Genomic DNA, 22616 nt, shown 5'->3' with positions numbered 1-22616 from the left:
CGGGAGAAGGCGGGAATGGAGCAGAAGTGGCAGAGATGCCGATGGAAGAATAAAACAGGAGCCGGAGGTCGGGGAAGAGCGGACGACGACCAGTCCCGTGGTGTCGTATCCAGAGTGCCCGTCTTCCCGAACCTCCGCTCCCGATTCTTCCCCTCTCGTGGAGCAAGCAGGGAGCGCAGCCGCCGGGCTGTCTCCTTTCGGGACGCTTGGCCGGAGCTCGGGCCGTTGCCGCTGGGATCTGTGCTCCGGCAGGCCCTTGCTTTGCTTGCGCGGGTGGGGCTTGGGGGGGGAAGATCGGTAACCGCGCCGGTTCCCGATAGCCACGCTTGAGCAGCGACCGCGCTCCCCCGGCGTCCCGTCCTCTACCTCCCGGACATCGGCCGGCGTCGCAGCTGAGAAAGAACACGCGCGCACGCACACACTTGCCAAGCGGTGGTGGCTCGGCGGCGGCGTGGTGAACAAAGCGGAAAAGCAAGGCCAATCCTCGGGCTTTGCTCGGGGACACCGCTTGACAGAAACTGATACCGAGCCGGCAACTTTCTCATGCGAGTGACTCGGAACGCCCGTGGTCCCGAGGAAGACCCGCTGCGTCCCCTCTCTGCGCGCCGCGTTGCTGCTTATATAGTGACACCAGTGTCCCTTATCTTCTTTTTAGTATTATTAGTAGTGTTATTATTATTCACTCAGATTCTTTTTTTTTCTGCTCTTTCTCAGTATTGGACAAAGTGTGGTGAGATTGTTTTTGTCGTCGTATGTCTCACCGTATCTGTTCCTCTTCGTTGTCTTGCTTTCATTTTTTTTTCTTTTTGTCTCTTTCACCAAGCTAGCCTCCACTTTTGTTTCCCTAGAACTGCGCAGCAATGGAGAAGCTGTTGCTTGCTTCGCTTTTCCGGGCACTTAATTTACGAACCTGTTCTCGCCTTGACACGAAAAACCCAGTTCGAGAAATGTATACGGCCCAGCTTCCACATCGTCAGTTACCGTGATTGTCCGTAGCTCGAACGCCTGCTGATCACGAAACGCCCTATAACGCGCTAACAGCTTTGCGAAGTCGGCCCTCTGAGTAGGTCGCGCCAGTTCTGGCTCCCAGACTAGTGCACGTATTTATAGGCACACGGACTACAGAGAACAGGAAAGAACCCCCAGACGGCGCCCTCTGGTGGCATCGCGACGTATTTGTACGGAGCTCAGTATGAAAAGAAGGGGAAGTGGAGACGAAGGAGGGCGCGAAGGAATTCTGTATCTCGCTAAGCGACAGCCAGCCAACTCGACTGATCGCGAGCTTTGCCCTCTGTATGCTCATCTCTTTTTCGTTTCCCTAGCGACGCTGTCCTCCGCAACTTTGGCGCCGGGCCTGGTTAAAAGTGCTTCGACGGTAACGGATGACGTCAAAGAGCTGTTGTACGCGGACAAAAAGAAAACATGCTGCCTAGAGAAGGCACGCTTTCACGTGGAACATGGCAGCAGAGTATTGCTTTTGTTTATCTGCTGTTCTTCTTTATTCTTTCTTCAGCGAAAATAAGCGGAAGAGTGCCTGTCACCTCTCGCGGTGACAGCTCCTACTCTTGAGACTGCTCGCTTTCATATTATTTCTTTTAAACTGTGTACGACGCTCTCCTTAGACGAGGCAGTTCCCAAATAAGAAGCTTGGCGTCGCACGATAATGTTAGGTTGTCGTCAAGTTCAACGTATCATACGCTCGCAGGTTGATCAATCACCTGTGGTGAAAGCTATATAGAGTATGTTGTTTCCCTTTGTTCTGCATGCGCAAAGTTAGGGCATATCTAATCACACGCAACGAAGACCTCCCTCCATAGGCATCTAAATCTTACGACAGTGTGCAAGCCTTTTCAAAAATATTTTGGCTACAAAGAAAGGCAGTTCTGGTAATTCCTTAGATATGGAAGAGCTGATTGTTCCATTCTGCTTGTTGCACACTTAGCACCATTGTCTAGACTACTTACATCTCCTAATGAAGTACGCTGATTCGTAAGAGTTAACGCACACCATTCTGGAATGAGAAAACGCTTGAGGACGTTGTTAGGTACAGGAAGCATAACAATTGAGGCGGGCTTAGTAGCAATTGCTGCCGCATTAAGGAGTTAAGAGCACTGCATTGTTTACAGAGTGTTTCAGAGCAACTGACCAAAGCTGACGCTGCGGCGGGCCATCTTGTGTCCTCGGAACACTTGAGCTCTGCAAGGTTCGGTAAAGCTGACCACACTGAAGAAGTTTGAGTGGTAACCAGATATGGCGTACTTCCGGCGGGCTATCTGCATGGGACCCCCTTGTAAAGCAGGTCCCATTCCAGTCTTTGACTTCGGGACCTCCTTCTGTATATTAACATCTTGTAATCTTTCTAATCATCTCAATAAAAACGGATTCTGATTCCGATTCTGCTTGTGATCCGGTCGCCTCGCCAAGCGTCGCTGCGTATCTTCAACGTTAAGCGGTCACCGTACTATAATCTACTCGTACGTAGAAATGCGCTCCATGTAAGTTGCCTGCTGCACTAAGCGTACGCATTTCTGCAGTGATAACCGTTTCGTTATGGCGCATGGTGGAAATGGCTGCCCGGACGCAGAAACGAAAATACGTGGGAAATCCATTTTCATGTGGCAGCCGATATTTGTAGAGGCGCCGAGTGCGCCGCAGAAGCTCTACGGCAGTGCATGCTACGTGCTTTCATCGCCCTGCGCACCGACCTGCGAGAGGTTTCTCACCGCATTGGTCGCACTTTCTCGACAGATCGAGCTTTACGCCACAGAGCTACAGGTGGGATGCATAGCAGGAATAAGAGAGAGAGAGAGAGAGAGAGAGAGAGAGAGAGATGATTTAAGGAATGCCTTACAAGCTACTTGAGGCGGTCAATTGTTACACGCTATCAGGTGTACCAGCTATACCCTTGACTTGTTTCTGCTAATATTTCACACGTGCAAAAGCAGCACTTCCCAGGAAGTTCAGTATAGTACGACGTTTGCGAGCATTACTTGGCTGTTCCATTCACAATAAGGCCGAGGTGCATGTCGTTTGCGGCAACGAAACTCAAAAAATATCTGTTATGGGGCAAAAGAACAGTAACACTATCATCAGTACAGTGAGAGGCACCTTCCATCACAGTGGTGACAGATAGCGTCACCATTCTGTTTCACCAAAATCGACATAATTCTTTAGTGCGAAATCTGAGCAGAAATCAAGTAGTGGTTAGCTGTCGTGCATACATGGCGCTCCTATATTTATTCAACACTCAATATATGGATGAAGGAGAGAGAGGGGAAAATGATAAATGGAAGGCAGGGAGATTAACCAGGACTAAGTCCAGTTGCCTAACGCGCACTGGGGAAGGGGGGAAAGGAAAGAGAAAAATACGGCCGAAGATTGTGCAATTGAACAGGAGGAGGAGGATGAGTGTTGCTTGCTACAGGCAGACCTAGCCTTGCAAAAAGCTCCGCACTCCGTCGGAGAACCACTTATGGGGCACTACTCGAAACTAATAAGTACAGAAATCAATGTCAATATAGCTACATGAGGAATTATTTAGACGGTCTACAGAAAAATTATAGTCCTCCGTTTGGGAAATCTACGGGCACTCCGGGGCAGCCTGTGAGCTTCGACGCCAACCTTCGTCAGATATTTTTGTCGACTGCCAGAAACTATAACTTCGAATTCGATTGCAGATGTACCATAAATGGGATAGACGTCCGTTAAACCTATCTTGTCTACAATTTTTATATTGATGAAAGTAGGAGCCTATAGGAAACAATGACGGCCTGCTGGAACATATAACACAGTTGTCCAAATTGTAACTTATAAGGGCAGAAGAGTGTGCAAGCAAATATACAACTAATCTTCATAAGAGCACGTTAAATGTAAACAATATTGACATATAGGAAGACTATAACGAACAGTACTTAAAAAATAAAAGAAAGCGTAAAGTTAACAATATAACATATAAATTTTAGAGACCCTAATGAAATAAAGCTTAGGGGAACAAGGCAATTCATATAAGCGGCGAGTGGTTCCAAACTGGAAAGCTCTCTACTAACCTTAGCGGTTTTAATTTGTCTAACATTCCGCAAAATTACATTTACTAACGCTTTACTACGGCGCTATGCTCGGTGTTGCGGCCACCGCTCTCGGATGCAGAGAGTGCTATATGCGCTGAACGTTTCCAAGAAATATCACGTGACCATTTCGGTTGCACTGCTCAACAAATTAATATCAGTAGTTCTTCATTGTCACCGCTTTCGCAGGCGTTCTTTCTGTATTCAACACCGGAAAGACAAGTTCTCGTACTTTTCTGTTCTGACACATTTAACAAAGCGTTTTCGTATATTTAGAAGGCCTACGTAATCTGTCGACAATAAATAACTGAGCCAGATACAGCCAACGAGCACTGGGAGTATTCGGGGCCAGTTTAGGGATGACGTAACAAATAGGGCTGCGCGCTCTGGACGTCTTCAATCGCAACGGCGCCGGCAACGACAACTATGCCGTAAATACCGACCTCCTGTGACCGACGCACGGACTGCCGCCGCCGAGACAAGAGAAAAATGACGCATTAAAATGCCCGAGCGCATAGGCATCGGGTCCAGTCGCGCTCGAAAGATCGCATTCCGCGTCCCGCGCCAGCACAGCCAGAAACAGCCCGTTCTCTTTATTTTTTTTTCCCCTCTCCGAAGGTTGCAAAATACGTCGCCGCTCACTTCGTGCCGAACTCGCCAGCTGCCGTCGTCTCCGAACTGCCGTCGGTGCCGTTTCAAAATTCTCGGTCCGCGGGCAACGCGCGGTGGCCAGAAGCCTCCTCCCCCCACCCCTTCCCTCTCCTCCCTCGCTTCATCCTATACACACACGCGCACACCGAGCCCTCCCTCAACCCGGTCCGAGTCTGTGTATATACCATTCGGTATATTATGCCCCCGTAACTCATGGACCGCTGGTGGCCTGTTATGAAGTGCAGTTGGTGGAGCCAATCGAACTCGAAACGCAGCGTGAAATATTCCCTCCCGGAGAGCACGCTAGCGGCGAGCGCGAGCTAGCGGCTGAGTCGGCGCTGGATTTAAATTTTTTGAAGCCGCCGCTCTTTAGCTCTTCCTTTTTTTTTTTTTTTTATAGTGACCGACAAACAGCGAAAACGGAGAGAGAGAGAGAGAGAAGTTGAATAGGTCCGCCAACGCCATCGCATGTAAATATATATACGTATAGAGATATATACAGGGCTGCTGCTCCTGCTGTCGCTGCGCGGCTGCCGTCTTTAAAACCTACACGCGTCTGAAGTAAAGTTTTAGTTTCCCCACGTTCGTTTTATTTCTGCGCAAAGCGGGCGCACGTGCAACTCAGTATGGTGGAGGCATTCGAAGTGGTTGCAGCTCATGCGTGCGCGCGTGGTTTGTATGTGTGCCTGTACTTACATTGTTTCTTGGGGGGTATCAGGGTGAGGGGGGGGGGGAGTTAGGGAGTAAGGGATGACGGGAAATCGCGGCAGGCGAGCGCCGCGCTGCGTCGTCGTGAGGATGTGGCGAGCGGAATTTGTATGCGCATACGTGAGCAGGCGTGGGGAGTGCGCGCTCTGCGGGGAAGGAACGCGCCGGGCGTTAGCTTAAAGTTGCCGAAGACTATTGCTGCTCTGCATACGTTTCCTTGGCCGCAGGGATGCCCGGGCGTTTGTCTGCCGCTTTTGCCACTGCCCTGGCAGTTCCTTTCATTTTTTTTTAATTTTTTTTTGCTCAAATACCCATTGACACTTCCTGCACTCTTTTTCTCGTTATAAGCTATGCTTTCTTCTGCATTCCTTTATACGTCCGCTTGCGAAGCCCCGCATCCTCGGCGAGCAGTAAACAGAACCCACTGCAATGACAAGCATCGGGGAATAAACAGCCGACCGCACCTCGCCGGAGCCCTTACAGTTTTCTTTCTTTCTTTCTTTCTTTCTTTCTTCATATGATCGCTGCAGCAGTGTGTTGCAGTTTTTGCAACGCATAACGCCTCTGTTTCGGCCATCATTTCCTGATTCTCCTCTATCGGTCTTCTTCGGCGTCTTTCCGCGTGAGTAGGCTCGCCCTGTTCTGTAAACAAATGAGAACGGCAATCGATCCAGAAGAGCCTCGAGCTATCGCGCAAGAGCACCACCATCCAGGTTTATTTTCTTGGGGTTTTAATTTTTATTCTTTGTTTCCTACATTATGTTTGTCTTGTATGCGGTGTGTCTCTTGCATCTGCGTCAGTGTTTGGGAGCCTGAGACGCGCGCAAATTTGCGGAATGCATACGCATCGACCACCCGATACCACCCACTCCCACCGCATCTCTCCACGCGCCGCGATGCACACACGTTACACCCTGCTTATGCCGGGAACCCCTTGGGATACGGTAGGCGGAGGATATCGCAGAACGACGAAAATAAAAATTTTAAAAAGCGGACTACGTGACTCACCCTATTTTTCTTCTTGCCACTCCGCTATGCTTCAGTTTGATCCTATAGGTTTGTTGCACGTGTCACGGATATTTTCGTTCAATTCCGCGTGACGTGAACTTTGTCTCTATACGGAAGCAAGTTATGGCTGCCGTTTCGCATGTTCTTGCGACAGTCTTCTTTTCCTTTCTTTCTTTCTTTCTTTCTTTCCTTCTTTCTTTCTTTCTTTCTTTCGTTCTTTCTTTCTTTCTTTTTACGAGAGACATAAGCTGTATGATGAGAGGTATCGTGGAGGGAAGAGAATAGTGTCTCGTTAATTTGTCTAGCTTATTTCTTTTTCTTTTTTTCTGCCCTTTGTGTCGAAAGCATCACGTACACCAGTGTGATCTGGCCTCGTATAATTGCGATCTATGAAGCGTGGAATCATTCTTCGTTTCGTTGAGCTCGGTTTCATAAGGGAGAATCCGCAATCCAGCGAAATTTGTTGCGAATCCCAGTGAGAATTCGAGAAAAACGAAAGAGTCACAACCAGGCTTAAGGGCTCCCCTTTTTGGCGGACGCTCGACTGTCACCGCCAGAACATTGAAACATCAGCAGGCGCTGATAGCACGATATTGTAAATATCGCCTAAAGCACACACGTTACTACTGAAAGAAAGCGACATGTTAGGCTAGAATTTTCTTTTCTGTCCTTCTACTCTTTTAGTTCCATTTCCTCTTCCGCAATACAGGGTAGCAAACCGAGCGCAGCCTGGTCAATCTACCTGCCTTTCCCTTATCACTTCGCTTCTCCTCCTTATGCTAGAATGATGACGATGATTGTGTGATGATGGGACTGGTGGTGATGTGACAGTGGTTTGGATGACGATGCTCGTGATGATGACGTTAGGCGGATGCTGAAGCAGCTGGTCGCTCAAAAGAAGAGCCAGGTCGGACTTGTTTTGCCATCCAGGGCATCAGGCAGAAAACCTATTCAAAGCTTATAACGGCTTTCCTGTAAGCTTCTGACAGACCAGTGATATATGTCAACACTCCATCACCCTATAGCGGTTTCACTTGCATATCTCTCGCGCTCAGTTCATGCTGCTTTCAATTTTGTTCCGCTTGGTGCCCTAATTAAGATCACATTAGCGGAATCAATCTTTGTTTTTATTGCGGAGTTACTAAGGCGTAAACTTGATGTGAGATTTCGTCGACGTCAAGGTTGTTGAAATTTTTCGAATTTCGGTACATTTTGAGACACAAAAGGACTTCAATCAAGCATACGCACCCACAAGTCAAATGGTTTTATTTTCTCTTTTGAACTTCACAAACAATCGAAATTGCTTGATTAGATGTCGAGCATCTCCGTGTATTCAGATAGGACCTCCAGAGGTAAAGCTTTTTCATAACTAGATACCAAGATGCTTCTGTACTAATTCTGAGTAACTTGGACCTCGCTGACTGTCCCGCAGTTCTTGCTTATTTCCTTCATATTGTTCTTCACTTTTCCTCGCGCGCTGGTGATTACAGTTGGTTGAAAATATTTGCGGCAGGAATCATTCATGCAAACTCAGCCTTCTTTTTCTTTCTTTTTTTGCAGTGGTGCGCCAAAAATACTCGGCCGAAGTGTACGACGAATTCGTCATCTCCGGCAACACAGCGGTGATGAGGTGTCAAGTGCCGGGATACGTCACCGACTACGTCACCGTCACATCGTGGATTGAAGAACCAACCGGGAACGTCATCAAGCCGGGAATAAACTCAGGTAATACGTAGCCCTTTGCCAAGGAGTCTTGGCTTTAGCCACACTGTAATGAAAGCACGAATCATCCGTCTCTTGCAGTGATGAATGTCGTCTCAGTGTAAGAATAGTTTCGTATAACAGCGATAATTCTAGTTATGCTCTTGTTGTGAGATTTGATAATGACTCTTGATACCACGTTCTCTGTGCTTTTGAGACCATTTGTTACACCACCTGCTTATCGTCTTGTGGTAGCAACTGTTAGGATAATTGGTTGGTGATGTTTTTGAAACGTGGTAAATTAACGTTGAACTCTCTTAAACACCCACGTATTACTGCAAAACATGTTTGTTTCAAATAGCTTCTGTAACGCAACTCATGATAGGACAGCGTGGTTCGGTAACGCAGGACTAAGTATACGAAGCTATTGACACTTATGACTAGTGTTACTGAGAGATTGATAGATCAAGTCTGACGTGAAACTTCAAATGCCAGTAAGCATCTAAAGCAAGCACGATTCATGTACGCTGTGTGAAGCATGTCATGCACTGGTTTGGGGCGAAACCACGAAATTCGCACCATCAGAATTGTTTATCTGTTCTGTGGTCTAAAATCTAGGTAAGCGTAGCAGTTCTCATACAATCTCAATGCTCGGATGGCACTGCGAAAACGTAGAAAAGTGCGACAAGTCAAAAGGGCCAGAGTATGGGACCAGTAGCGGCGAGCTAGAGCATAATGCACGATCGAACGTGTAATCTGTGCACACAGGTTTCCTTTTTCTTTTCCCCTGATCACCAACACAAGTCTTGCTTTTGGTTCCAATCGTTGTCTCTGTCCACGAAAGCCATACAGTTCATTAAATTCCAGTGGGTTCCAGACTGCACGTTTTCTTTTGTCACATTTGGAGGATAGAATTATCCAGCTAGGAGCGAATATTATTTTGCAAGGGAGAAACAAAACAAGAGCCACAGACAGACTGGCCAGCTGACATGCCTCCGGTTCTTTTGACATCGAGTTTCATTAATCTGTAGATAGTACTGCGCAGAAAAATTACTGAATATAGCTAATTCTAAGAAAAGGTTGCTTGCCGGAAATTCGGCCATGATGTAGTAAATATGTCCTGAACGTAATCATATAGGAACGCCCGATTTCAAATTATATATATATATATATATATATATATATATATGTGGCACCAAAGTTTGTCATACACTACAGTTCGCGCGCTCTCGAGCTCCAGAGCTGCGCCAGCAATAAATCAGGGACCACAGAGACAACAGCTTTCTGAAGACAAGCAAAACTTCCGCCCAAGCCGGAGGAACGTCGAACGGGAGACATCAGGCGCGCACCTCGAGGACCGCACTCAGCTCCGGTCGGTCTGTTTTGAAGCCGGCGGCGTGCACCCGGTGAGCGAGCCGTACCGGAGCGTCGGCACTTAGCTGCAGAACCCGATTGGAGGCCCCCGAGCTGCATAATTTACGTCGGAAGAGCCACGGCGCGCCTTAATACCTCCCACCGTCTCTAATGCTGGAATAGAGAGAGGCTGTCGCCGCCACCGTGTGGAGAACGCCAGCGCTCGGGGGGTCGGTGGAGATGAAGAATTCACTGCCGCCGCGCCGGCCAGATTCTATACGCACCGACAACATCGGCACGGTTTCAGAGAGACGCTCGCGCGGTCGCTGCACAGCCATTAGGAACCGTTCATCAGTATAATAAAACGGAAATGACGGCGGTTCTACGAAGCACGGCCGCAGCAGGCGGCGCGCGGGCTGGTGCAGTGCAGTGCGTCGTATCGAGGGCGTCGCTTCCATCTTGCTGGAGGAGCGTACGGGGAAGTGACATTGTTTGTAGGTGAACGACGAAAGGGAAAACAGAAGAGGGAAAAAAAGGAACAAAAGGTAGGGGGGATCAAAAGGGGGACAAAATGGGAGTCAAATCGGAGCAAAGTGGAAGCGCAAGAATGGAGCAAATGAAAACAAGGAGGGAGTGCACAAAGGGAACAAGTGCAGGAGGCAAAACTACGGCAGGCAAGTCCTGCCGTGGGGTTCGGAAGGGGGCGCATTTCGGTGGCGGTTTCGAGGGGGCGGCGGCTCGTAGGGGGGTCGGTGGCGGCCTCCTTTCCTTAGAGAGCTCGTCGTCCCGAGAAAAGAGCGATCACTTGCAGATGTCTTTCTTGCCGCGGTGACGTCACTAAATGGGATAGGCGCGCGCCGCCTGATGACTTACTTCCTATATGGTATATACCACTGACAGGACGGCGGACTACGAGCATAGCTGAGAGCATGTGGGGAAAAGAGTTCAAGAGAGAAGAGGCGGCGGTCGAAGGGAAGAAGTTCGTAGCCTCGATAGACAAAGAATAAGAAATACCGCCAGCGACAGAGACTGTCGACGACATGCCACCAGACAATGGGCGAAAAAAATATACTGGAGAACTGGTAACTTTCTCCACAAGCCACAGTACTCGAGAGACGCGCAACGGAGAGCTCTTCCATAACTTTCGAGCACCATCATCTCTAGTCTTTCGTAGCCGCTGTACTTCCTGACATTGCTCCCTCCATTCTGACGGCACTCAGCTGCTTTCCTCGCCGCGTATGTTTTAACGAAGTCATTGGCAAAGCGCCGCCTTATTCTTAAGAATGCCTCCAGTCTTTCTCATGCCAGTGTGTCCTCCATCCGTACTTTCTCAAGCGTCGTTCGCGCGTGCGCCACTTACTCTACTAGCAGCAGATGTTCCAACAAAGCATAGAACGAAACCTCGTCTTGTCAGGGATGGGCTGACGAGGAGAACGGAACAATAGCCGGCGGCTTAAACTACAGAAAACGAAGTTATTGCGCTCGCGAGATCCGCGAGAAGAGACGAAAAGCAAGTTAGCGGCTAGTTAGTTGTAGTTGGCATCTTTTGCAGTGAGAATTCATCTATGATTACAACTTTAGTATTGTTTTCAAACATGCAACTGCGTATCGAAACTGCTACAATGGTACGGGAACTGAAGTTCCGATTTCTAGATGCATTAACATCAATGTGACCCTGCAGCGCAGCGATTCAGCGCTGCACTGCTGGGCCACATTGATAGATAAGGCCACATTGAATAGATAAGGCCAACGTAGAAAATCCTACGAGTATGACTAGCACACTGCAAAACAGAAGAAAAAAAAGGAAAGGAAGGGTAGGAGACAACCGTTGATAGTATCCTTCTGGCAGAGTACGGGCATCGTAGAGCGCTACCGCTGCAGGGGCTGTTTGATATAGGTTATTATTCAACTCGTCAGAAAAGTTCTGACACATTACATTGCAAACAAATCTCACTGTTCGACTTAATAGGTCATTTCGTTTGATTACACAGCCGCCACATTTTGTGGAGATGCCGGTAGCAAGTTGGAAAAGGATGTCCTGATGTGCTTCGTAGCATATCGTCAAAATCCGAACATAGTTTGTCTTTTCCAACACCAAGGCTGCAGAAACCTCCTGCATTCAGGCACCGAGCTACCCGATGCTGCCTGTCCACCATGTAAGGCCTAAAGGAACTCCGTTCAAGTCCCACATAGGTTCTTAGCGAATTTACCTACGTTAAACTATCCGTAACATTCTTCACCTTCTGAAGTGAGAGCCGGTGAAGTCAGCATTCCAAAATGGTCTGTTCCGCATGCGGTCTGCCATAAATAAGAGCTATCGCTGTCGCGAGCAGTCCTCTGTGCGTACTATATCAAGGACAGCTCCAATCCGCTCGCTCGCTCGCTCACTCACTCACTCACTCACTCACTCACTCACTCACTCACTCACTCACTCACTCACTCACTCACTCACTCACTCACTCACTCACTCACTCACTCACTCACTGTTTTCGCCGTAAGTAATACAACGTTAAAACGAAATAATAAACTCACTCTTCTCAATTCATTTTTAATGCGAAGCATTATTGGTATCGATCCTTCAGTTTCTTCTTTCAACGGGTAGGTTAGTCTGGTTTAATTTTGACAGACAAGGTAGCGCCAATGAACGACACTTTTTTTTTTTAGTTGAAGTTCTTATTTTTCACAAGGAAGGAAGGCTCAGGACAAAAAACGCGTAATATTCTGCGTAATCCAGAGTATAAGTAAGGACATAAAACTAGTACACATATTGTCGAATCACAGGCATATCTAAAGGCCACAGACCTCTCTTTGAAGTAGCGCACAATAATCAACAGATTTTTTTATTGTATTCAATTGAACGCTGTTTCTCACATACGGGCTACAATATTATTAAGCCACTGTGTACGTGCCCCTCCTTGGCCAGTAGAATCGGTATGTGCCATCAGATGCTCAGGGTTTTATATAGCACAAAAATTTGACAATCTATCGCCCATGAGCACGTCTCCTTTTCACGTAATAGAAAATAATAATCCTGGTATAAAGCGTGTACCTTGTTGTCTCTAAAGCACACAGTCCTCTTGATGAAATCGAGCATGGTATCGAGTGGCCTCTCTGGTTTTCTCAAATGTCTTATATATGGCCTACTGCGTTCTTGGGCCATTGGGCATCAGTCGCTGGGTAAGTGCTCATCATTAGTCAATACTCTATAATGGGTGTTTGCAAACGAGACACAGGGGGGTATAGAAGGCTCAAAGGTTCCAGCAGAATCCACCTAACGAAGAATGACGACGTTAATGCGATTAGCATTAAAGCGATGTAGCGGCCCACCATGTTCCCACCGAACACACGCGAAGTGGCATTGTGCTGCCACCCACAATGCCAAATAACACCACAACTCACTACGTCTCGTTATATATCACTGCACCCCAGTTGAAACTCCACAGTACCCCTATCCTGGCTGCAGCTTCGCTGCAATGGCTGTCCCTCAAACGACCGCGCTCGACGCGGAGTCGTCTGCTGCGGGTGCGGCACTATCGCTTTACTATATTTAAGGCTACACACTCGCTTCGTCGCCTTGGCACACCCTTTCTCCGGCATAGGCCACGAATGGGCACACACCTATATTACACACGCAATGCCGAAGTTCGGGTACATACCCAGTGACCCACGTTGTCCACTAGGCCAGACCGCAGCAAGTAGTCTTTTCGGATACGTACTCAGCGACCCATGTCGTCTGCTCGAAAAGTTGACAGCCAGCGCATACCTAGTGGCCCAAGCTAGTAGACAACTAGTGTCACTGCGTGACAGAGGTGAAAGAGGTTAGAAGCAACGATACAGCAAAGTGGGTAACGTTCCCAGCGAGTGCTAATCACTTGAATGTAAATATATCCATGTGTGACAATATAAAACTGACAGACAATGAAGCCATGAAAAGCATCAGGGAAATTAGCTGTGGTTTATATATATATATATATATAAAGATTCGCGTTCTCGTGACGTGAGTGAGTGAGTTGGTGAAGAAACTTTAATGCAGGTCCGGCGAGGAAGCGAACTCGTCGCAGACCCGGCTAGTCGCACGTCGGGACCGGCAGGTCTAGCCTGCGGCGGAAAAGGACGTTCCACGTCCGCCGCCAAGGTCTGTGAGTGGTGGCGCTGCCTAACACTCCCAGGGTTCTACTAGAACACATAAATACCCTAGAAAGTGGATGGGGAAACGACGCCGTGGTAGCTCAATTGGTAGAGCATTGCACGGGAAATGCGAAGGTTGTGGGATCGTTCCCCACTTGCGGCAAGTTGTTTTTTCATCCACTTTCATTTCCATTAATTTATCGTTTGTTTATTTCATTTATTAAGCACAAGAGTAATTTGCCCTATGTTGTCTTCGGTGTCAGTGTTTGTTGGCTTCTTTATGATATGAATAATATATATATATATATATATATATATATATATATATATATATATATATATATATATATATATATATATATATATATATATTATACTTGCTTTACAATTAGAGAAATGGTCTATTGCGGTGGGTGTAGGGCAAACTGAGCACTGAATACGACAGGGAAGGACCGACAACCGTAACTTCGTCTTCTCCATCGTCTTGCGTACCCTGCTTACGCTACGCATCAGGTAATGCACTACCAACTATCCCGTCAGTATCTGCCAATTCGTGAGTTGCAATGCATAACGCTCAGGATAATACATAAGCTTATGGCACTTTCCCAATTTAATAAGAAGCGATGTTGTACACATTTTAAGCATATAGACAAGAAAAGGGCACCTTACGTGGAAGAAAACGTTTTCGAAATACAGCAGCATTTGCATTGGTATATAAAGATCCCCGGTGCCTTGCGTCCGACGCAAGACGGCGCGCTTGCTCCCCGCTCTACTCCCTTGTGGGGGCGAGATTGAGCCGCCATCGGCGGCTGGCCCTCGCACGCTTTCACTCGCACATGCAGCATACGGCGCGCGGCGACGATGTTATCGCCCTTGGACATCAAACGGAGCATCACGGCGACGGCGACGGCAGATTGCTCCTGGAGCATCCCCATAATTTCTATCACAATTAAAAGGGAGTTAAGCATGGGATAAGAAATTAATTACTTCCCCATACAGAAGTCGTCAACATCTTGTATTTAGAGTGTAGCAATCCAAATCCAAATGAGCATGTGCATTTAAAGCTTGCGCATTTTATTAAATGCTCAAGAAAGAATAGACATTCACCGATATGTTTACCCAAGCTTAAATCCCAGCAGCCGAAAAAATCATTACGCGGCCACTCGCAGCTGGTGCAACGTATAGGTGTGGCACGTCTGTCCTATCCGACGCTCAACTGAACACGCGAGGAGAACTGCACGCATGCGCGTCACGGCGAACGTATCCCCCTTAACTTATTTAGAGCGGAGAGTGTCTTCGTTCCTCATTGCGAGCCTTATATATAAGGCTGTTCCATTCTACCAACGCTCGACTAAAGGAGTGCCGCGATGCTGTAGAGTGCCCAGGGAGAGACGCGGCTGACGTTAGCGCGAGTGCCGGAAATATCTGGCCACAACACGGCAGGGCCCGCTGAAATCGGGAAGGCGGTTGCTCACTCCCGAACAACCGCCGCCCAGCATTTCTTCTCGAGACGCTCCGGCCCCTCCATTTCCCGCGGCTAGCAATTTGTGTGCGCCAGGGAAGAGGCGCCGCGATGGCTGCAGCTCGCAGTAGTTGGCGCGGCGGTGCGCCTTCGAGGGAAATGGCTCGCTTATCCCAAAGACAATGGAAAGGCCCCGGCAAACAATGTGGACGTGATGCTGTCTTCGTCTCGAGCATTTCATATAGTGTGGTAGTTTGCTGACGACTGCACTCGCTTGTACGGAACGAAGTTGACCAACCTTCCGTTCCCAACAAAGACCCCTCTCGGATGGGGACGCGTTTATTGCCGAAGCCCAGAGTGTTATATATTGTAAAGTGTGTGTGCGCGCGAGTGTGTGTGTATATGTGTGTATATGTTTGCGTGCGTGCGTGTGTGTGCGAACACTCGCGCAGAAGCTTTCATTGTTGCTGCGGTGGGGGCTAATGGCGCGTGAATTTTCGATGCTGTCACGAACAGGACATCTTTATATGGCATAAAATTCGGGAAGTAAAGTCAAGTAGTGCTCGAGGCAGACCGCGCGGCAATGTCGAAACACGAGGAGCAAAATTAGTATTGATTTCGCCTTAGGAATTTTTCGCCTCTTATTTTGTATTTCAACGATTCGTGAAAGGCAGCCGTTTTTGGCAGCTCGCTGGTACAGAGATATTAAAAGTAAAAAATAATAAGCAGCCTTCTCTTTATGATGCAGTAGCATCGTTATAGTGTGAAAAAAGAACGTGTAGAAGTATTCTAAGATAGAGTTTTTATGCTTCGTGTTGCTGTTTCAAGGCGTGCACATTGGTTTAACTTTCACCGAGGCCATGTTTAAAATTACGTACAGGTGACAGGACTAATGAACCACTGCCACTGAGAGGTCGTCTGCGTAGCCCCTATTTCAAAAGGTTCACCAGACCCAGGTGTAGCGGAGAGCGCCTTTTAGAGGATGAGACACAGAAATAAAAACGAGACTTAACTCTGTCCGTACGTAAAAGGTGGTCAGACCAACAATCTGCTGGTGACCGAAAGGCGAGGCCACTCTGGCTGGTGAGGCGTGTCGCCTATAACCCTTCTTCCCTCATCCCGCCCTCCCCACAAACACACTTGTTAAAGGGCTTACTTCCAGGAACGCCTTCGCCACAGGAGAGAGAAGGAACTGCCAACCGAAGCATGCGCGATCGTCGTGTTTGTGAATGAGGCGCTTTCGCAGACAGGCAGGCTGGTCGAATCTCACTCGCTCTCCGACACTCGGCGAAAAAGGGTGATGGCTTCGCACCGGGGCACAAACGCACAGACAGGGGCAGACGCGCGTGGGCACGCTCGTTATTTTTGCCACTGTAAACGCAGGGCTTTCGCCGATTTTACTCGTCCGAGATGCCTTCGTTGTCCGCGCGAACTTGTCGGTTTTGGCAGCACGGCATGAATGTTCGTCCCCGAGTCGAAGTGAACACCTCCCTACATAGTAGCTTTCGTGAACAGGTCCTGTCACCCTTCACAAGGCATTTCTATAGAGGTTGATTGCGCTTCTTAAGAATTCGTAAATCGTTTCCACAAAGAGTGTCTATAACGAAGAAATTGCTTACTATCCTTTTGTCGACAGGAGTTTATGTAATTTCTACTTGTTTACTATTATTGGCCAGCATATCTGACTGCTCAAAATTCTGCAAGGGCTTTTGCAAATTTTGCCCTGCGGCTTATATAGTCCGCTCCGGATTTCAAGTTTGTCGGCATAACCTTCAGTGTTTTACAATCATTGTGACATTATGAAATTTCAAGGACAGGCCTGTGCGAGCGCCTTTGAGAGCATGATTCCGTGCGCGCGCGTGCCAGCGTTCACCGCATCTTCCCTCCCAATCTCTCTCTATCTAAATCTCATTTTTCTATTCCTTCTTCCCTCTTCTGTGTAGGGTGGCCAACCAGACGCTCTTCTGGTTAAAATTCCTGCTTTCTTTCTTTTTTTCTCTCTCATAGCCCACGAATGAGATTTCTGCTTGCTTCTTCGTTTCTTGGACCGTTGACAATGTCGTGTGCAACAATTGCGGTTGCGACAAGGCTGTATAGACACGTACTCTGTCTCCGTCACCATGGTCTCCGTTATACTTTCCACGACAGGAAGCCTCCTGTCTACGCTGGCCTGAGCACTCCTTCTGACCTTTCGCAATGAAGGGTATAAAGCCGGATCAGATTCAGGTTAATTGCGCTGTGCAAACGATCTGCACCTGACAGTGCTGGCTATTGTGGTCATTCATAGCGTGGGTCGGAGTCTACCAGAACAGGCTTTTACGTGCATAGAGGTTTACCATTTCGCCCACTAATGAGCCTAACTTAACGCTGCACTCCAAAAGCACTCCGCTACATTTTTGGAGCAAGCTGCAGCCATTACCGCCAGAACAAGCCGCCACGGAAGTCTCCGGTAGAACCCCTACACATCGATGCGTCAAGCGTCGAAGAACTTCGAAGAAGCGAAGGACAAAGAGGCGCGCCCATTACTGGTGCCGTTCTTCTCGAATTGCAGCAGCAGAAAGACCAATGGGCTGCGCAATGTGCCGGCCCATCGGAGAGACATAATCCCGGGAAGTTTTGGGCACCCTGCCACTTTCCTATTCCAGGAATACATAGCAGGGAGCTATCGCTGCCTCTCGACAAACATCGAGCCGCCGAAACGCGCAATCAAGCGAAGCCTCGACGGCAGAGTGAAGCGGCGACATAAACCGCTGCGCCATCTCTCCTCATATATCGCCGCCGCCGCAGCCGCAAGGAATGACGTCCCCCCCCCCCCCTCCCCCGCAGGTCGCGTTTTCATTTTTCTTTTTGTCTCGTTCTATGGGGCACATGCTCTTCCAGACGCCGCAAGAATGTCGTCGTCCCCAACAAACCGCCGCCCAAGAATGACGGCCATATTTCTCTTTCTCTCTAACATTCTCTCTCTCTCTCTATCCCCGCTATCATTTTCCTCATTCCTCTCTATAGCGTATGCGAGAACGTTCCTCTTTTGCACAGCGCGCCTTCCGCTGGCTTTCCGCGGCAGGGGCAAGACGGCGTCGACCGACCTCCCTTGGCGTCGTCGTAGCAGGCGGGGACCCCCTGGCAAACGTCGTCCCCCGCCGCCGTCTAACGTCGCCGCCGATTCGAGCAGCCAGAGCAGACGCTCCGCGTTCGCCGTCGTCGTCTGCGCATCGTCACGTCTGTTTTGATGGTGTCGACTCCGCGTCTTCCTAATGGAAGATGTCTCCTTCCTTCCGCGCGTTTCATATTTGTTCTCTTTCACCACTCTTGTATTTGCATTTCGCTCTATAAGGCAAAGAAGCAAACTAAAAGAGAGAGATCGGGTTAGAAAAATAAGGAGAAGCAACAAAAATATCCTCTGAAAACGCGCGCCTGGTGGTTTCGGGCGTGCAGCCGACATCGCATCCTTGACGACGACGCTTGCTCTGAGAAGGCGACGATGTTTGGTGCGGTAAAGTGAGATAGGGGTTGAACGGGAGATAAGGGTACTTTCACTTTTATTTTGCGAGCATAGACGCGCGGGAGACGCCTGTCGACTAGCGGTTCAAGAAGCGATGCAAAGCACCGAAGCGAGGAGGATGGGAAGCGTTAAACGGTGAGCCGGCGGGCGAGATGTGTAAAGAGCGGTCCTCGAGGGGAGTGTCGTGCGCCGTCGTGGCTTTGCGAGTGGCTTGGCACTTGACATTGTCGCTTCCTGTCGTTTCCTGGCTCAATGTTTGGACTATCAGTTGGTGCTACTTTGGCGGAGAAACAAAAGGGGGAGCTGTATACGTAGCAGCGCTTTCACAAAGACACGCCATCGGGCGAAAATGGAAGCGATAGAAAGGTCCACAGCAAGGAGCCAAGCGGTCACGTGGGACACTGCCGGCTTATGTTAGCACGTGGCGTGTATGTAGACGTGTCGCCACAAATAACAATGCATATGGGATTAAACCTGTAATAAGCCGCATTATAACGTTAAAATGACAGTAAACGGCAATAATGTTCTACAAAACCGAATCGCATTAATGTGCAAGGAGAGGGTAGACTGATAGATTTTGAGTTCACTCAAGCGGTGCACGTAAGCAGCACCACATAGAAGGTGCTGATGTAAGCTCTGGGGTGTCGCTTGGAGGGAGTGAAAGTGAGAAGGCTGCTGGCGTCCGCTCTTCTCCACTCACTGGCGGAACGAACTCACCGGAAACAGGTACTGTTTTGTTTCTGACGAAGGGGGATGCGCCATGTGCAAACAGTGTCGCATGGTATGACGGTGATGCACTAAGAAATGCGATACACTACTGTCGCATTTATGTAAAGGCGACCATAAACCCATTTGAAACGTAGGTGGGAGTTCTATTAGTGTCAACGGAAGCAATTGTCTGTTAGTAGCGCCGGAGATAACGCAATGTTTGTTGTGCAGCACAGACTAGTCAACGCAGTGCAGTAGAACAATGCGCTGTATGGCAAACCACCTCCAAGACTCCCATTGTTTCGTGCAGTATTAGCTTCGGGAGACGTCCACAGTGGCGCGCGAATTGATTTCATTTGATTTCTGTCATCTTGCTCGACTACAACGACTTCAGCTTACTCATCTTTCCTGTCTTCTGCTTTGTAGTCTTCTGTCAACTTGGCTGAACTTGAACACCATCGGTGCTTGCTTATTATAATGTTTCTTGCATTGTAGCGCTAACAGTCACCAGTTCCTCGTAAAGCAAGCCTGCACTTAGCCTTCACAGTTAAAGAAAATCTTCGTGGCGGCAAGGATGTCATTTTCTTAGGGGTTGATGTACTTCAACGAACTCTGTAAATAGAAGAGACATCCAATTTATTTTACCGTACAAAAGCTGGCATTTGACAAGTTTTAACTTATTGTACCGTACAGCTTGCGGAAAGCATGTTAGGGAGAAACGCCGAATCAATACTTTCCTCCACGCTGCATTTCATTCTAGTGTTTCACCTGGGCGCCGCGGTAGCTTAGTGGCTATGGCGTCGCGCTGCTAAGCTCAAAGTTGTGTGTTCGATCCGTGCCGTGACTGCCTCATTTCAATAAGGGCGAGACGCAAAAGTGCTCGTGTGCTTGGTTTAAAGGAAGGTGCATGTTAAAGAATTGAAGGTGGTCAAAATTATTCTGCAGTTTCTCATTGCGGTGGGCCACATAATAAGATCGTGTTCTAGCACGTAAAACCCCGATATATATATATATATATATATATATATATATATATATACACTCTGACTGGTATCAAACTTTGGTGACTTAGTTATCATTACCACAGTTGTAGCCTTCACTATGACTCGAAACACACACAGCGCTGTGTGTGTTTGTAGGTCGTCTAGTCGTGTCTTTTCTGCAGTTCCGTTCAAAGATGTCAACTATGCCCTTGTGTTCTCGTCGCGGTGCACGTAATAAAGACTGTTCTTAGCTCTGTTCTTAGGGAGGGGGGGGGGGGAGGGGTTCGCGCGTCTCCAATACCAGCCCGGCCTTTGCTGCGAGTGGCGTGTTCTGAGCGCCGCTGCGCGCGCCTTATCTTGGAGGTAATCTGCGGCGGGTATAAAGTTGTGGTCGCCGAAGTAGCTGGTGGCTTCGTGTGGGCTATGTTCTCGCACGCCTAGTGTTGAAGATCGCGTAATCTCAATTTTTCGGAGACGCGTTGAAGCTAGCGGCAGCACGAAGCCTTCGCTCGCCTCTCGTCATTACGCCAGCGTTGCGACTGCAAGTGTCCGCGGTCATCGAGATCGGTTCATGTTTTCCTGTACGCGCGTGACACCATGCTTGCTAATTATTATATTAAGCAAATCTTTAGTGCCATTTATACGGCCGATAAAAGTACTTACCTTACTTCGCATAGCTGTCTAATAATTTGCTACCGCAATCAGTGCTTCGCTTTTCGGATGAAAGTGCAACTCTCCTTACCGGCCGCCTCGTCCGACTTATGAGGCCCTGCGTTGAAAGAAAGGTAAACCATGATGCAGCATGATAGACGTGCGCGATTTGAATGCCTCGGAATTTTTCGCTGAGGCGTACATCATTTAGAAAAAGGGCCCACAAATGTGGATATTGGTAGCGAACGGGAAGCTTGGAGAGAATTCTCGTAAATTTCTTGCGAGAATTTTTTTTTAACGGCCAGGCAGCCTCAGCCAAGATATGGCGTCCTCCTTTGGAAGCCGACTAAACCATCGTCCAGGCGGAGAAAGGCGCGCGATTTGATAGCATCGCAACTTCTCGCTCAGGAGGACTTGGCTTCAGAAAAAGGTATCGCCGAAAGTGGATACTAGTAGCGAAGAAGTTAACGCACACATAAATCTATAATTACACGAGTGTTCGTGAATTTCACTTTCACGAAATGCGGCAACCGTGGCCGGAAGTCGAACCCGCGTCCTCGAGCTCAGCAGCGCAACGCCACGTCCGCTTAACTACGGTGACGGTTCGATCCACCTCAGAAAAAGAAAGTAAACGTTTCAAACATTGTATAAAACTACAGAAGATTGCAGTAAACTGCAGCTGCGATCGCCCACGTTCTTAAGGAAACAAAGCAATATCGGGAAAAGGGGGGAAACTCGGAAACGACAAGCTTCGCGCATGCAACGCGTGAGCGCGACGCCGAAAGAGGAGCAGGCCCCTCGAAGAGAAACGGGAAAATCTTGTAGGCAGAGTGGTGACCACGCAAGGAACTTAACGCATGGAAGGGTTGCTTCGAGATGCACATTTCTTGCCCCGTCGCGTGTAAAAAGAGTTCGTGCGCTGACGAGCGACAGAGGGCGCTTGAGAACAACGCTCGAAAGGAGCCGGGCGGCGTTAAAACTAAGCACGTGACTGGGGAGCCGCACTGCGTGGCACCATGAATACGAGATTCGTTCATTGAATTTTTGATGCGATAGTTCAGGGCTGCTCCAAACGAGGAGACGGCTGTATATGCACAAAAAGAGAGCGTGAAAGAAGGAAAAAGCAGCGGTGAAAGAAGGGGCGAATGACTTGGCTGTGGAAATACATTTTTTTTTTAATGTACCGTGAACAACTGCAATGGCGTGGAGTAAGGACAAAGAGGACGCGTTTTATTTTTAATGTGGGCACTGCCGCGAACGTGCTAAGGTTGCGTCACAGCCGGACGCTGGCGAACGAAGTTTCATAATGGCTGTATGCATTTCGGAGCAAATAATTAAAGAAGAAAGCACGCGCGTTCGCGTGAATCTTATCTTGCTGCTTACAAGTCCCTTGCGCCGTCTGTGCGAAAGAATATAAGCCCTCATTTACGCCGGATTACATAGAAAGCGCATGACAAGCTGCGTAATGGCATAACAATTATTTACTTCAGGGGAGATTTACCTCGTAAATCCATTAGCGGGATCACGTGGAAAAAGAAAACGTGTTGGGAAAGTGTACTGGGAGAGGGAGAGCATGATCGTATTTTTGCGGCAAGCCGACATTGTCACGCTAGGATTTGCCGAAATGACTCAGTAATTGGAGGTAGAAAGGTGCATGTTTTTTATTTATTTATTTACAAAAGACCTTACAGGCCCCC

The 22616-nt window shown here is 48.4% G+C and overlaps 1 protein-coding gene across 2 annotated transcripts in view; it reads left to right on the top strand.

Moving 5' to 3' along the window:
• The window catches only part of LOC126536905 (cell adhesion molecule Dscam1-like), a 292232-nt gene that overhangs the window by 127679 nt on the left and 141937 nt on the right, over positions 1 to 22616 (top strand). For both annotated transcript variants that reach the window (XM_055073599.2, XM_050183952.3), the window contains exon 3: positions 7992 to 8156. In XM_055073599.2, coding sequence (XP_054929574.1) covers positions 7992 to 8156 — 165 coding nt within the window. The remainder of the gene's footprint in view (positions 1 to 7991; positions 8157 to 22616) is intronic.

The sequence above is a fragment of the Dermacentor andersoni genome, chromosome 4, assembly GCF_023375885.2.
Source record: "Dermacentor andersoni chromosome 4, qqDerAnde1_hic_scaffold, whole genome shotgun sequence".
NCBI classification, from domain to species: domain Eukaryota; kingdom Metazoa; phylum Arthropoda; class Arachnida; order Ixodida; family Ixodidae; genus Dermacentor; species Dermacentor andersoni.
The sequence above is the reverse complement of the archived record's forward strand: the minus strand, read 5'-3'. Positions and strand labels throughout refer to the sequence as shown.